The sequence below is a fragment of the Polyodon spathula genome, chromosome 12 (assembly GCF_017654505.1).
Source record: "Polyodon spathula isolate WHYD16114869_AA chromosome 12, ASM1765450v1, whole genome shotgun sequence".
Taxonomy (NCBI): domain Eukaryota; kingdom Metazoa; phylum Chordata; class Actinopteri; order Acipenseriformes; family Polyodontidae; genus Polyodon; species Polyodon spathula.
The window spans coordinates 38347684-38364079 of NC_054545.1; the positions used below are offsets into that span (position 1 = coordinate 38347684).

At 45.0% G+C, this 16396-nt stretch overlaps 1 protein-coding gene across 4 annotated transcripts; it reads right to left on the minus strand.

The window, feature by feature from the left end:
• Window positions 1–312: 312 nt before the first annotated feature.
• Window positions 313–15969, minus strand: LOC121324462 (probable ATP-dependent RNA helicase DDX46). 4 transcript variants are annotated; one of them, XM_041266379.1, is made up of 25 exons: window positions 15825–15969; window positions 14420–14457; window positions 11503–11676; window positions 11320–11421; window positions 10941–11031; window positions 10747–10797; window positions 10008–10173; window positions 8161–8354; window positions 7771–7884; window positions 7204–7369; window positions 6643–6763; window positions 6269–6444; window positions 5930–6051; window positions 5764–5842; window positions 4919–5001; window positions 4550–4714; window positions 4168–4330; window positions 3813–4006; window positions 3520–3657; window positions 3236–3385; window positions 2485–2703; window positions 2055–2273; window positions 1610–1754; window positions 1345–1418; window positions 313–1041 (listed from the first exon to the last, which is right to left on the minus strand). In XM_041266379.1, the coding sequence occupies exons 2-25, from the start codon at window positions 14452–14454 to the stop codon at window positions 994–996; spliced, it is 3189 nt and encodes a 1062-aa protein (XP_041122313.1). In that variant the 5' UTR covers window positions 14455–14457; window positions 15825–15969; the 3' UTR covers window positions 313–993. The 4 variants fall into 4 exon arrangements, with proteins under 4 accessions (XP_041122313.1, XP_041122314.1, XP_041122315.1 ...); XM_041266380.1 differs by lacking the exon at window positions 14420–14457; XM_041266381.1 differs by lacking the exon at window positions 10747–10797.
• Window positions 15970–16396: the final 427 nt, after the last annotated feature.

Below are 16396 nucleotides of genomic sequence, written 5' to 3' on the forward strand. Positions count from 1 at the left end.
AAGTATAATCGTAAATCTCGAACAACTTCTCACTTCTAAATCTTTTGTAGTCATTTTTGTATTACTTTAGTATAAATACATGTTAATTTGGATTCATATGTTGTTTTTTACTGACTTTATGTGAACGAAAAGACAAACATTTGCCCGTTTTCCCATTGGAAATAGTGATATTTTGAAATATCACTGTCCTGGTCACAAAAGCAAAGTTTGTGGGGAATAATAGCCATTTTCTATACTTTTGAGGCATAAGCAATTAGGAAATAACACTTACTACCCAGGAACAAAAATTGTATTACATAGTGTTATTAGTTTTTTTTTTTTTTTTTTTTTTTTTTTTTTTTAACTCTAAAAGAGGTCTTATACTACAGTATGTTTTAAAAAGAGTTTCGACATAAGGGCAAGTCAAACGTCCGACATACAAAAACGGACTGAAGTCAGCACATGAGGAACGCCAACTTAAACACAAATATGACCATCAGCGTACCCAAATCTCTTTCAGGTCTACAATATGCGCAAGACATACAACATACCAATTTCAATGCTCTTGTCTTACAGAAGTGCACCAATTCAGCACAGTACTCTTAATCAGATTGACAGTTTTCTATTTAAACAAAACAAAAAAAACCCTCTGATCTGAAATTCCATTCTAATTTAAGGGACAAGTCCAATTGTATGTTTTAATCCAATAAATGAATTACTGTAAGAAACCAAACCACAGGATCTATGACAGCTATTCCTCCACTGCTATGCACTTCAAGTGATGTATTTTAAATAATGAAAAAAGGTGGAATTTACAACAACTCAAACAGATTGAGCCGAAGTGAGAACCAATAAACACACATGTATAAACTCTCCTGGACAGGATCCTGGTATTACAAGCACGAACATGAATCTACAGCTCCTGTAAAAACACACAGAAAAGAAATGTGCAGTCCATTCACATAAAAACACAAGACAGAAATGCAACGCTCGTCCATTCATGTTCCTGAGCTCCTACAAAACCTTGTATCTTCCCTTGCTGGTCGGCTGGTAAGAGTTTTGCTGAAAGAAAACAGAAAGAATGGAATAGTCTTGTCAGGTTTGCAAAATACATAATTAATCATTTAAAATTCAAACCATGTATGACTCTGCTAAATAAAGAAAGAGTATATATAAAAAATGAGCAGAGAGCTTCTGTTGAAATACATCAGCCTCCAGATACAGTACAACAAGGCTTAAAATGTGTCCCAAACTGACTCACAGAACTGCAGCGAAAGCCATTTCTATCTTCACTACAGAAACAGGATACAGAATCTTCTTCGACCATTTCAACAAGCACATCAACAGCAGTGCCTTCTTCCTTACCAGTCTGATGAGCTCTTCTTTAATAAGCCTGGAGATCTCTGCTTTAGCTTTCTGCACGGCCAGCTCGTTCGCACCTAGGGTGAAGAGTAACACTACTGTCAGGTGTCATTATGGGATGATTCAGTGTCACAGCGATCAGCCTGTGCTGCAGCAAAACATGGGCCTGTTCCCCTGGTTGGATCCCAACTCCCCTCCAGCTTATCTTGTCAATGCTCTCAGATACAGGTCCTCCAATACAGCATGACAAATTGTGTTGCTCACTCACTTTCGATGGCCAGATAGATCTTGCGCTCTCCTTCCTTCGGCTCCTTGCCTGGTGGGAAGTAAGTCCCTCGGATGGTAATAGCAGCCTCCGAATACTCGCCGATCCTCTGCAATGCCTCTTTGGAGGTGACCTTCCAGCGGGCAGTCTGCAAAAACAGCAAAACAGACCCTCTGTGATCCTGCTTTTCATCCCATACAGAGACAGACACACCCAGGACAGACAGACAGACATATACACACAGTAGAACACGTGTAAATACACTCTACATTCAAACCAAGAAATGTGAAAATCACACTTAATATTCCAAGAAAAAAATGCAAGCACAATTCCACAGAAGTGAAGAGGATATTACGCGAGGAATACCTAGACACCTCTTCGCTGTAGGAATCCCGATACATAAAACCCACAATGTGGAATCCCAGAGTGGAGCGAAGCTAAAGCTGACCTGGGGGAAGTCGTTGATCTCCAGCTCCTCCTCGTATCTCTTCAGTGTCTCGTTCTGCACGCTTTCCTGTTTCTCCTCCTCCTGCTTCTCCACAGGGATGTAGTTCAACTTGGCGTTGATCTTCTCAGCCAGCTGCTCCGCGATGGTCTTTGCAGAGACAGACTGTGGCTGAATGGTGCCTCCACGCAAAACTGCGTTTGTTGCTTGCTGCATCACATCCTAAGGATTCCAAGAAATAGGGTTTGTACAGCAGAGACAGCACACATAAATCTGCAGCTACCCATGAGGAATTCCAAGTGGAGTTCCACAGTCTGTTACAGAAGCCCCTGGTTTTGTAAGGAAACACTCCTGCCACTCAGCAAATTTTAAGCAAAACTAGTGCAGTAATGAAATGGAGCAATCCCAATGGAAATGTCTCCCTGCTACTCACCAGTGCTTCCGAACCCAGATTCTTCTGTGCGTTGATCTTCAGTGCCAGTTTCTTGGCGATCTCCAGTTTCTCAGCGTTGCCAGCAGAGGGCACCAGCATGCTGGGCCCCACCCCGCCTCCAGCAGCAGCGTTGGCTCCCCCTCCTCCACCACCCCCTGGTGCGGCCATGTCCTTCACTCTCTTCTTAGAGTTGAACATACTCTCGATCTGCTCATCAATCTGGAGGAACACACAGACACAGCAGCTTCGTAACCCTTACAAAACTTTTCTTCATTTGCAAATTGTGAAAGCTTTAAAAAATATTTAAACTTGGGAACCTTGGTATACTTCCACTCTAGATGAATTCATTGGTTTACTGATAAATCACCTGGAACCATAGAAGACCATTTTAGAAGTTATTTATCCAGTATGCAAATATAAAGCAGGTTTCTTTTGGTTACCAGAAAAGTTCTAAAAATGCTGTAGGTGCAAATCCAGCATTACAGGTTCCCATGGACCAGGAACCAGAGTTCCAACACAAAGATTGTATCATAACGCTCACTGAATTGTAATCCCAAATTCTTTTCTAGTGCGCCAGTGGATCTTCTGAGCTTTTTTCCAGTTCTGGACAGCCCCTGCTCTAGCTGGCCCTCTGTGGTATATATATATATATATATATATATATATATATATATATATATATATATATATATTATATATATATATATATATATATATATATATATATATATATATATACACACGCACTCACATCTAAAGCACCATCCTCGTCATCAGAGTCCTGCAGCCCCAGCGCAGCTTTCTGCAGCTTCTTCCTCTCGTTGGCCAGAGCGTGCTCTGTCTCATCAAACTTGAAGCCTTTCCCAGAGAAGCCGCTGCTGCTCTTGATGCTTTTTCCCTCCTGTGAAATTCAGAGGAAACGGAACTGAAGCCCCTACAAAAACAGAGTCTCGGAACAGTCTGCCCGATCAGAGGGCAGACAGCAAAGAATAATCAGATCCAGCATTTCAGAAAGAAAGAGCTTTTCCTACTTACAGCTTTCTGTTGATCCTTGAAGTTGTTCCATAGCTGCTCCAGTTCTGGAGGAACAGCGGCTCCTGACAGCTCCAGAGCCTTTATAATATCCACAGTGTAGCGAGCTTGGTCCTCCGTAATAAAGGTGTAGACAAACCCCTGGAATGCAATGCAAAATTACACAATGCCTTTAGCACGATTGGGAAAACAGGCAAGTTAACAACAAGGCTTAAACTTCTCTTACAAAAAGTGTACAGGTGGTCAACTGCAGATCCCCAAGCCAGTATGTGTGAAGACAGAAGTTAGAGACTCACTTTATTCCCTGCTCTCCCAGTGCGGCCGGCTCGGTGCACATAATCCTCATAGTGATTGGGGCAGTTGTAGTTGATCACCAAGATCAGGTGCTTCACATCCAGCCCTCTGGCAGCGACCGAGGTTGCCACAAGCAGTCGACAGGCTCCATTCTTAAAGTCATTTATAATGCTATCTCGGTCATACTGGTCGATGCCTGACAAGTTTTTTTTTTTTTTTAAAAAGAAAGTGTTATCTGGTTAAATAACTTGTGTACTTCTTTTGCCACAGCTGATTTTGAAATGGATCTTAAAAAGTGCAACAATGTAAAACAGGAGGAGGAATCCCTTCCTAGGTAGAAAAATGTAGCCACCTTACCTCCGTGAAGGGACATGCAAGGGTACGAGGCCTTCATCAGCTCCTTCAACAGCCCATCCGCGTGCTCCTGTTTGTCTACAAATATTATAACAGAGCCCTTCTCCTGGTAGTGACCCAGCAGCTCCAGCAGCTTCAGGAACTTGTTCTCTTCCTCAAGGACAATCTGAAGAGGAGAGCGTCCACGTTACACAGCAGCACTGAACAAAGTGAAACATTCCTCTACCCTGCTGTACTGAAGAGTTACATTGTTAAAAACAAAGCCTTTGCATCCCACAGTCCCAGACAATCCAGCAGTATGAATAAGCAGCCCAATGTTCAAGACTGAACCAGTAAAACACGGATGCTGTGCAATATTACTCAGGGAGTGCTTTTACAAACATACCACATGCTGCTCCACATCCGAGCACACAATGCTTCTGCCTCCCACCTGCACCTCCACAGGTTTGGATAATATCCTCCGAGCGAGGGCCTCCATGGCTCTGGGGAATGTGGCTGAGAACATCACTGTCTGCCGGTCTGGACGGATGTTGTCAACAATGCGCATGACCTGAAAGACCAGAAAAGCACACGAGTGAGGTCAGCCTCAGTCCTTCCACTCTGCAGAGACTGGTGACGGTTAGAACTGCAGCCAGTTCCACCAGACAAGGCCAGCAAGAAACATTCAACAGACTTCAAATCAAAAGAAAACTGACAAAGTACAGCAGGCAGGTAAATCTGGAATCAGCTTGGTTTTAAATCTGCAGAGTCTCACCTGCGGTTCAAAACCCATGTCAAACATCCTGTCAGCTTCATCTACCACAACGTAGGTGACTCTACGCAGGTTTGTGACTCGACCTACAAAACAGTGAAAGAGAAACAAGAGCATCAGCATGAGCCTGCACTGCCACAGCGAGGAAACAAACACACACAATCATGAGCCTGCACCGCGAGGACACAAACACACACAATCATGAGCCTGCACCGCGAGGACACAAACACACACAATCATGAGCCTGCACCGCGAGGACACAAACACACACAATCATGAGCCTGCACCGCGAGGACACAAACACACACAATCATGAGCCTGCACCGCGAGGACACAAACACACACAATCATGAGCCTGCACCGCAAGGACACAAACACACACAATCATGAGCCCACACTGCCACAGCGAGGACACAAACAGAAGCAGCCATTTTCATTGTGTTGACAATGTGTAGTGTTTTGTCACACTTTTATATATACAAATATATATATGTACAGCACTTTAGATCAAAAACAAAACATAACATACAGACCGCTGCTTCATGTGCTGAAGGTCACATGGTCTTACTGCAGCTAGAGCACAAGACTTAAATGGACAGATGGCACACGGAGTGAATGGTACCTCCAAGAGAAAGCCATCTTTGAAATATTAACAAGACGTCAGAGACCGCAAACACATGTAACCTGTGCTCAAATCAGAGAACCCCTCTTGAGACACGAGGCCTCAACAGTGCTGCACAACACACATCAGCCCTTTCCACGTCTGCATAGGAAACATTTCACAGTAACTCCTTATTCTCTAACACTAATCCAGTATGTGCTACTAGAACACGCAAGCATTTCCTCACCATTATTGGCTCCCAACATGTCTATCATGCGCCCGGGCGTGCATACAATGATCTCAGCTCCTCTCTTTAGTTCTGCAATCTGAAACAAATAGAATTGGACTGTGAGGCAGGTTTATTGAAGAGCACCCTGAGACCCAGAGGCTTGGAACACTATCTATCTACACACCTGTTCACTGATTCCTGTGCCTCCGTACACACAGACCACCCGGAGACCCAGAGGCTTTGAGCACTTCTTGCATTCTTTAGTTATCTGAAGGGCCAATTCTCGAGTCGGGGTCATGATGACCGCTAACAAACAGAAGACAGAAGGAAAATCAACCAGAGCAGCTGGTTACAAACAATACATTACAAAAGTCCACTTAAACAATAAATCATCACTGGAAATAATACAACTGCCTCTATGAATACATTGCCTTCTGAGACTAACAAAATCATTGCGATTTCTACTTCAATACACAGACGTATTCCAGTGCTCATGATCTTGCCCGCTACGCCACACACTCACCAATCGGACCCTCAGCTTCCTCCAAAGGTCTCTGGTCCATGATGTGCCGGAACATGGGCAGCAGAAAGGCGATAGTCTTGCCACTGCCAGTTTTAGCAATCCCAATCAGATCCCTCCCACACATGATGGCAGGAATAGCCTGGGCTTGGATCGGTGTAGGTTTTTCATAGTTTTGTCTAGGAGTAAAACAATATAACATTTAAAAAAAAAAAAAAAAAAAAAAAAAAAGTGTCACACCCAACAATTCAAAGTCAAAAAGTTTTGAAGACTTCAACCAATTTTGCTGGTTTCTTTTTCCTGCGGGAGCTTACGGATAAATAGGAGAATTTGAGTATTTACAAACTGGACGTATACCAAATACTTTTTTCTCTTACTTTTTAAGAGCACTTAAAATCTTCATAGAGATGCCACATTGCACCCAGGTCTTGATTGGTTTGGGGCAGCCTTTACCCTTCACTGAAATCCCTTCCAATTCCAACCGGTAGATATGCACTTCTGCAGACAGAAAGCAAAGCAGATATCAATTTAAAAATCCTCCTCAAGCAAAAATGACATTCTTAGTTCTTACTCGAACAACCCTTAGAACAGGAACTGTAAGCCAATGTTTAGCACCATTCTGACATCTGGTTTGAGCTACTGATTTGAATTCTTCACCTTGAGCTTGTCTCAATGGATTCTGCTGAAGGCACTTGTATGACGAAACATCCATATCTTTTCATAGTACCTGCGCTGTGGTTTTGTTAAACACACTAACCAGCCAATCTGTATTACATCCATGCTGTTCTATTACTATTGTATGGTCAATAGTAAATATGTTCACCTGCACCTTTAAGACTGCATGCCAATGAGTTAAGTGTTTGATATGAGAAGACGACTCACCTTCCAGACTCATTCTAGCCAGCTCAGGAATACGCAACACGCTGTTCAAGACTCACCTTCTGGAGTCATTCTAGTCAGCTCAGGAACCTCGACATAGAAGTTCTTGCGGTATGGCTCATACTCGATCTTCTGATGGTCCACAGGTTCCAGCAGCTTCCTCTGTTTCGACTGATACCCAGTGAGTGCAGTCTGAAGATCAACCTCTTCCTCTTCTGAGGAGTACTGGACCATTCAAAATGAGAACTCTTATTAGCTGCCCTTATGATAATGGTCACCTATTTGTTTTCACGAGCCACGTGTTTTTCCTGAATGCTCTGTATACCACCGCCCCAGTGGTTCACATATTTACAACACACACACACACTGAATGTGTGTGTACCACATATGGCCAATACCTTTATCTAATATGGAATAATATATATATATATATATATATATATATATATATATATATATATATATATATATATATACACAACACATTGACACTCTGTCAACCTTAAGAAGAGACATGGTTTGGAGAACTGTTTTTTACATTTTTAGGAAGACAGAAGAATTGCTTGAGGTATGTGCAAAATCCTTTGCATTTTAAAAAGCTGACATCTGGATTAAAGCTCACTTGCCTCCATTGCATCCTGGTCGTTTTCCATCAGCTCCCCTTTCTTCTTCTCGGAGTCACAAGATGCTTTTTTGGTCGTTAATACAGTCAACACTTTGGTTACTGTTGTACCACTCTTCTGTGTAAATTAAATCAATTGGGGAAAAAACAAAAAACAAAAACATAGTTAAAGAATCCTCCACACACACACAATACACAGATAATGAAATTATTTAAATGAGTGTCAGATCTAAGAATGAGCTTCGGGATGCTGCTTCTGCAATACAGTACCTTAGCAAATGAAAATAAACTTGTTATCCAACATCACAGATACCTCTGAGACACATGGCTTGAATAGCCTGCTGGTCATTAAACTTCACGGGGTTTCTCCTTCTGAACTGTCGCAGCTTCTTACCTTGTCATTTGCACCTTTCATGCTGCCCATGTTGAATTTCTTCACCTCCTCCTTCACCTCCTCCATGTAGGCGTCTAGCGTGTCTTGCTCATCATCCACATCCTCCATGCTTTCTGCCTCTGCCTCTACTTCTTCCTCTGCCTCTTTCTCTGCTTCTGCCTCTTGAGCCACTGCCACCCCATCCTCGTCATCATCTAAACAGGGAGGAGGACTACTGTATCAAACAGAGAGAATCTGTGCACCCTGCACCCTCGTCACAGCCTTAATCTCAAAGCAGACCTGGTCTGATCTGCAATACTACTGTATCAAACAGAGAGAATCTGTGCACCCTGCACCCTCGTCACAGCCTTAATCCCAAAGCAGACCTGGTCTGATCTGCAATACTACTGTATCAAACAGAGAGAATCTGTGCACCCTGCACCCTCGTCACAGCCTTAATCAACCTTAATCCCAAAGCAGACCTGGTCTGATCTGCAATACTACTGTATCAAACAGAGAATCTGTGCACCCTGCACCCTCGTCACAACCTTAATCCCAAAGCAGACCTGGTCTGATCTGCAATACTACTGTATCAAACTGAGAGAATCTGTGCACCCTGCACCCTCGTCACAACCTTAATCCCAAAGCAGACCTGGTCTGATCTGCAATACTACTGTATCAAAGAGAGAATCTGTGCACCCTGCACCCTCGTCACAACCTTAATCCCAAAGCAGACCTGGTCTGATCTGCAATACTACTGTATCAAACAGAGAGAATCTGTGCACCCTGCACCCTCGTCACAGCCTTAATCCCAAAGCAGACCTGGTCTGATCTGCAATACTACTGTATCAAACAGAGAGAATCTGTGCACCCTGCACCCTCGTCACAACCTTAATCCCAAAGCAGACCTGGTCTGATCTGCAATACTACTGTATCAAACAGAGAATCTGTGCACCCTGCACCCTCGTCACAACCTTAATCCCAAAGCAGACCTGGTCTGATCCGCAATACTACTGTATCAAACAGAGAATCTGTGCACCCTGCACCCTCATCACAACCTTAATCCCAAAGCAGACCTGGTCTGATCTGCAATACTACTGTATCAAACAGAGAATCTGTGCACCCTGCACCCTCGTCACAGCCTTAATCCCAAAGCAGACCTGGTCTGACTACTGCAATACTACTGTATCAAACTACTGAGAGAATCTGTGCACCCTGCACCCTCGTCACAGCCTTAATCCCAAAGCAGACCTGGTCTGATCCGCAATACTACTGTATCAAACAGAGAGAATCTGTGCACCCTGCACCCTCGTCACAGCCTTAATCCCAAAGCAGACCTGGTCTGATCTGCAATACTACTGTATCAAAGAGAGAATCTGTGCACCCTGCACCCTCGTCACAGCCTTAATCCCAAAGCAGACCTGGTCTGATCTGCAATACTACTGTATCAAAGAGAGAATCTGTGCACCCTGCACCCTCGTCACAGCCTTAATCCCAAAGCAGACCTGGTCTGATCTGCAATACTACTGTATCAAACAGAGAGAATCTGTGCACCCTGCACCCTCGTCACAGCCTTAATCCCAAAGCAGACCTGGTCTGATCTGCAATACTACTGTATCAAACAGAGAATCTGTGCACCCTGCACCCTCGTCACAGCCTTAATCCCAAAGCAGACCTGGTCTGATCCGCAATACTACTGTATCAAACAGAGAGAATCTGTGCACCCTGCACCCTCGTCACAGCCTTAATACCAAAGCCCTTTTACATTATAAATCAAGTTTTAACTGTAATGGTTATGAGATGTGCTGTAAGTGTTTTGGATTACTAGCTGTCTGCAAGCCCTGTTTGAGATTAGCTCTCTGCTTTACCCTCGTCATCCTCAAGGCTCCACTTCTTTCCCTGCTTCATCTCCTCCAGCTCCCTCTTCAGCTCCCCGATGTTTTCCATTGCTTTCTTCCGCTGCTCTTCTCTCCATTTCTCCACTCGCTCTTTCCTTTTCCTCATCTCCTCCTCCAGCTTATTCTGGTCAAAGTTCTGTTTTGAACAGTAGAAAATGCTTTCAGTCCATTGCAATGCAGGACATGCTTTCAGTCCATTGCAATGCAGGACATGCTTTCAGTCCATTGCAATGCAGGACATGCTTTCAGTCCATTGAAATGCAGGACATGCTTTCAGTCAGGTTCTTTATTATTTCATTGAACCCCTGCTGAAACAAGGCTCTGGACTGTTCAATTTAATAACAAATTGTCACAGACAGAGTACCACTGCTTTAACACAGCAGCTGCTCTGACACACAGCCAAACAAGCCACCGTCCCAACTGTGTCGTCGTGCTAAATTCAGATACGAGTCTCATTGCCTTTCGAATTCAAAGCATCACTTTTACTGTATTATAACTTGATCTGAAAATGCAATGTTTGGTTTAATACATCAGACCTGTGGCTGCATATAACGCCATTACAATGGGACCCAGACACAGTGAAGCACCACGTACCTATCACCAGCTCTGTATGAAGTGTGAAGCTGGTATAGTAAACAGTGCTCTGACACAGTGGCAGTGGAGGGGACATTTGGAAGATTTAAAGAAGAACATGTTTGCATTTGCTCACCTCATCAGGCTGCCGTTCTGTCGTCGCATCCTTTGTCCTAACTTCAGACACCTTAATGAGCACAACACAAAACTCTATTCCAATACAAACGGCAATTCTAACGCACACTGCACAGATGTCTACAATTAGTAAAATGGTCTAACTTTTATAGTAAAGGCAAAATGTAAATGTTTAAAAGCAAGATATGAACTTACAGCTTCATCCTTTTCTTCCTCTTTTTCCTCTTTTATTTTCTTTTTTTCAGCAGAGGGCTCTGTGCTGTCATTTTTCTCCTTGGATTTTGATCTGCAGTCAAGCAGGAGAGAGAGTAATACCAGACATTAATACTATGCGTTTATTGCACAAGGCAGGCATATAGAAATAAAGCCCTCGCAGGACTTTAGAAGAGTCTGTTCAGCAGGCGAATGTTTTAGCTTGTGTCTTCATCACTGGCACAAGCCATCGGAGCTACCATAAACACTGCCTTTAAATCCTGGTGGTCTGATGGGAACTCCAGCACAGTGATGTAACGCAGCATGTCTCCTGCTAAAATAATAAAGAAAGCGAGGGTTCTGTGAAGCCTCAATCCCGTACCCGTCATCAGTCTTCCTGCTCTTGCTGGGGCTGGTGGAGCGTGACCTCCGACCTCTGCGGTCCCGACTGCGGGAGCGCCTCCTCTCCCGGCTGCGAGAACGTCTAGGAGGAAGAGGAAGAGTCTCAGTACATAGCATACAACGATAATGTAAAACATAAACACGCCTTGAACAGCACTCTCACCTGACTCGCTTCCTCTCCCTGGACCGGGATCTCCTCCTCTCTCTGCTGTGAGTCCTTTCTCTCCTGCGCTCTCGCTCTCTGCTCCTGGAGCGGACCCGCTCATCACGCTTCACACGCTTCTCTGGAGAGCGGCTCCCGGACCGGCCCCTCGAGGCAGAGCGCTTTCGGTAGTGTCTGCAAGTGAGCACAGGGGATACTGAACCAGGCAGTGAGCACAGGGTATACTGAACCAGGCAAGCAAGCGAGCACAGGGGATACTGAGCCAGGCAAGCAAGCGAGCACAGGGGATACTGAGCCAGGCAAGCAAGCGAGCACAGGGGATACTGAACCAGGCAAGCAAGCACAGGGGATACTGAACCAGGGGGCGAGCCTGGGATACTGAGCCAGGCAAGCAAGCGAGCCTGGCTCAGTATCCCCTGTGCTCGCTTGCTTGCCTGGTTCAGTATCCCCTGTGCTCGCTTGCTTGCCTGGCTCAGTATCCCCTGTGCTCGCTTGCTTGCCTGGCTCAGTATCCCCTGTGCTCGCTGCCTGGTTCAGTATCCCAGGCTCGCCCCCTGGTTCAGTATCCCCTGTGCTCGCTTGCTTGCCTGGTTCAGTATCCCCTGTCCTCGCTTGCTTGCCTGGCTCAGTATCCCCTGTGCTCGCTGCCTGGTTCAGTATCCCAGGCTCGCCCCCTGGTTCAGTATCCCCTGTGCTCGCTTGCTTGCCTGGTTCAGGGGATACTGAACCAGGGGGCGAGCCTGGGATACTGAACCAGGCAGCGAGCACAGGGGATACTGAGCCAGGCAAGCAAGCGAGGACAGGGGATACTGAACCAGGCAAGCAAGCGAGCACAGGGGATACTGAACCAGGCAAGCAAGCGAGCACAGGGGATACTGAACCAGGCAAGCAAGCGAGCACAGGGGATACTGAACCAGGCAAGCAAGCGAGGACAGGGGATACTGAACCAGGCAAGCAAGCGAGCACAGGGGATACTGAACCAGGCAAGCAAGCACAGGGGATACTGAACCAGGCAAGCAAGCGAGCACAGGGGATACTGAGCCAGGCAAGCAAGCGAGCACAGGGGATACTGAACCAGGCAAGCAAGCGAGCACAGGGGATACTGAACCAGGCAAGCAAGCAAGCACAGGGGATACTGAACCAGGCAAGCAAGCAAGCACAGGGGATACTGAACCAGGCAAGCAAGCGAGGACAGGGGATACTGAGCCAGGCAAGCAAGCGAGGACAGGGGATACTGAGCCAGGCAAGCAAGCGAGCACAGGGGATACTGAGCCAGGCAAGCAAGCGAGCACAGGGGATACTGAGCCAGGCAAGCAAGCGAGCACAGGGGATACTGAGCCAGGCAAGCAAGCGAGCACAGGGGATACTGAGCCAGGCAAGCAAGCGAGCACAGGGGATACTGAGCCAGGCAAGCAAGCGAGCACAGGGGATACTGAGCCAGGCAAGCAAGCGAGCACAGGGGATACTGAGCCAGGCAAGCAAGCACAGGGGATACTGAGCCAGGCAAGCAAGCACAGGGGATACTGAACCAGGCAAGCAAGCACAGGGGATACTGAACCAGGCAAGCAAGCACAGGGGATACTGAACCAGGCAAGCAAGCACAGGGGATACTGAACCAGGCAAGCAAGCAAGGACAGGGGATACTGAACCAGGCAAGCAAGCGAGCACAGGGGATACTGAAACAGGCAAGCAAGCGAGCACAGGGGATACTGAACCAGGCAAGCAAGCACAGGGGATACTGAACCAAGCAAGCAAGCGAGCACAGGGGATACTGAACCAGGCAAGCAAGCACAGGGGATACTGAACCAGGCAAGCAAGCGAGGACAGGGGATACTGAGCCAGGCAAGCAAGCGAGCACAGGGGATACTGAACCAGGCAGTGAGCACAGGGGATACTGAACCAGGCAAGCAAGCGAGCACAGGGGATACTGAACCAGGGGGCGAGACTGGGATACTGAACCAGGCAGCGAGCACAGGGGATACTGAGCCAGGCAAGCAAGCGAGGACAGGGGATACTGAACCAGGCAAGCAAGCACAGGGGATACTGAACCAGGCAAGCAAGCACAGGGGATACTGAGCCAGGCAAGCAAATGAGCACAGGGGATACTGAGCCAGGCAAGCAATTACAGGGGATACTGAACCAGGCAAGCAAGCACAGGGGATACTGAACCAGGCAAGCAAGCGAGGACAGGGGATACTGAGCCAGGCAAGCAAGCGAGCACAGGGGATACTGAGCCAGGCAAGCAAGCGAGCACAGGGGATACTGAGCCAGGCAAGCAAGCGAGCACAGGGGATACTGAGCCAGGCAGCGAGCACAAGGCTTACTGAACCAGCACGTGAAACAGGGCAGCCCCCTCATTCACCCACTCACTCAATCTAGGGGTAAGAACAAGGACTGGCACACACACACACACACAACTACATTGTAGCATGGTGTCATAATAGCACATGTTGGTAACAGCTAAAAAAAACAAGATAACTCCATTTCATATAGTAACATTCGCAGCTGTAACATCTTGAAGCACACTACAAAGTCAGAAGCACACACCATGTGTATGCCACCCATAAGAACTGTATTGAATTTGAACCATTCCACGATTTGCTGTGAGTTTAATTAGTCACAGCTGAGCCTCACTGGGTAAGCCATTAGAACAATCTCAGAAGTGAAACCTTGGATGGCTCAAGCAATTACAGCAATGCCGGTCTCTTATTTCCATCCCTGTAATTAGGTTATATTTTTTCTTATTGCAGATCGTAAGTCATTCAGCTATAGACTACAATAATACATGTAAACCAAACCAAGCGATTTGGATACGCCACTGCTGGTCATTTCACCAGACACAGGCATGCACAAGGTTACCATTCCCTGTAGTCTGCCTGAGGTATGGGGTCACACATAAGAATGCAGCAGTAATTACCTCAATGCTGGGGTTTTCAACTGCTTTTTCTTCATTTTCTGCAGGAGCAATACACAACTACTTCACACATCAATGCAAACACACTCTAACGCCTTAGAAAAGTCATAGTATTTTGATAACTGTTTCACAGATTAAATCATTACCAGTACGGTTATGCACAGTGTTTTTGATGTGAAGCATGCTTTCGATTATTTGTTTTTATTTTTGTATAAACTGAGGGGACATTCTAAAACGCTTAAAGTCGCTCAATGTACTAAAGAATGCAGCTACAAAGTTCAAATTTGGCACAATATTAGTCCATAAAGAGTACCATATATTATATACATTATACAACGTACATGAAGAGGAAATATATAAAACCCACTTTAAGCGTAATTTTCACATTATAAACACGCTTAACGTGGTTTAATGTATCCAAATCTATCGCTATTAACTCCAAACTTGACACAATATTACCTTTTGAGCAGAGTTCCCTTTAATACAAGCTTTACCCTGTTAAATGTACGCTTACCTATTGACACAAGGTGTTTTACAAAGTGTTTTCACTAAATATGTGGATAGCTCCCTCTGTTGGACGAGAAACATTGTGTCGAGTTTGGAGTTAATAGCAAAAGATTTGGATAGTGGGGGCACGTTAAGCGCTATACATGTAATACGTAAGAGTCTTAACGTGTCTTTTACATGCTTCCTTTTGCGATGACTGCTTTTAACTATATGGATAGTTTCCTCTGTTGGACATCATATAATTTATATCATATATGGTACTCTTTGTGGGCTAATATTGTACCAAATATGGACTTTGTAGCTGCATGCTTTAGTACATTAAGAGACGTTAAGCGTTTTTCACATTGAGTGTTTTAGAATATCCCACACTGAGGCTCTGGTAAGACCAATATTGCGCACGGTTAGGGTACACTTCATAACAGTGTCTTGGATTTCGTTGTCTTGTATGTGGGGTATGGGTATATGTATGTATATATATATATATATATATATATATATATATATATATATATATATATATATATATATAATATCTAATATTTGTTAACTAGATAAAGCATCTGATCGTCAGTCCTATGCAGGCTTTCTCTGCCACTTTCTGGTTGGACGTCCTTACTGGAAGTAAGCGCTTTCCAGGCGTCCACAGCTCAGATTTGTGACGCTGTTGTGAGAATGGCTCTTCCAGTAATAGGGTTCCCTTGTATGGATCAGTTTTCATCAATGGTGCTGACTCTGCGATACTAAATCATCTTAGTGGAGCATGCACGCTTTGTTAAAGTGGCCATGAGGGCCTACTGTAAAGTTTTGCACCCTCCCCCCCCCCCCCAAAAAAAAAAAAAAAAAAAAAAAAAAAAAAAAAACGTACCAGTACCGATAAAATAAACACATGCATTATCCTTACCTGGACTCTCTCCCCATACTCGTGTTAATTAAAAAAAGAATCGGACAGCCTCATTTACAGTAATCTCACTCCCAAATGTGGTGTTACTGCACGTCTAATTTACTTGTGCACACACAAACTTCCTGGCGGGGCAACGAGAATGCCTCATCCAAGCTAAGACCGTCCCATTGTTATTACAGCCCAGTTTCTCTGCTTGAGCCTCTAGCGGTCGGAGGTAGAAATCGCAATTTAGCTCGATGGACGTGGTCAAGTGATAAAATGAACAAGAACCGGTCTAGCACAAACAAACATTTCTGCTCATACAGCATACAAACACACACACACACACACACACACACACAGAAAGAGAAAATACCGTAAAAAAAACTGACAATCCAGTAATTCCTGAGGAAATAATACAGTTTAAATTTAGTTTGTATATTTCACTTTACTTACAAACCTGTCAACAGCATTCTTTACTGTAAGCTCTTGAGAGTATTCCAATATGTGGATAACTGGTGAAAGAACGTGTGTGCGTCAGTGTGTGTATGTGTGTGTAGGTGCATCTGTGCGTACCCATCAGTGTGTGTGCG

Excerpts from the sequence above, each read along its gene's own strand:
- LOC121324462 (XM_041266379.1), bottom strand. The coding sequence starts at position 14,454 with ATGAAGAAAAAGCAGTTGAAAACCCCAGCATTGAG. Across the intron at positions 3,658-3,812 it reads CTGGGAGAGCAGGGAATAAA|GGGTTTGTCTACACCTTTAT; the intron begins GTGAGTCTCTAA and ends ATTGCATTCCAG. Across the intron at positions 3,386-3,519 it reads TCAAGGATCAACAGAAAGCT|GAGGGAAAAAGCATCAAGAG; the intron begins GTAAGTAGGAAA and ends TGAATTTCACAG.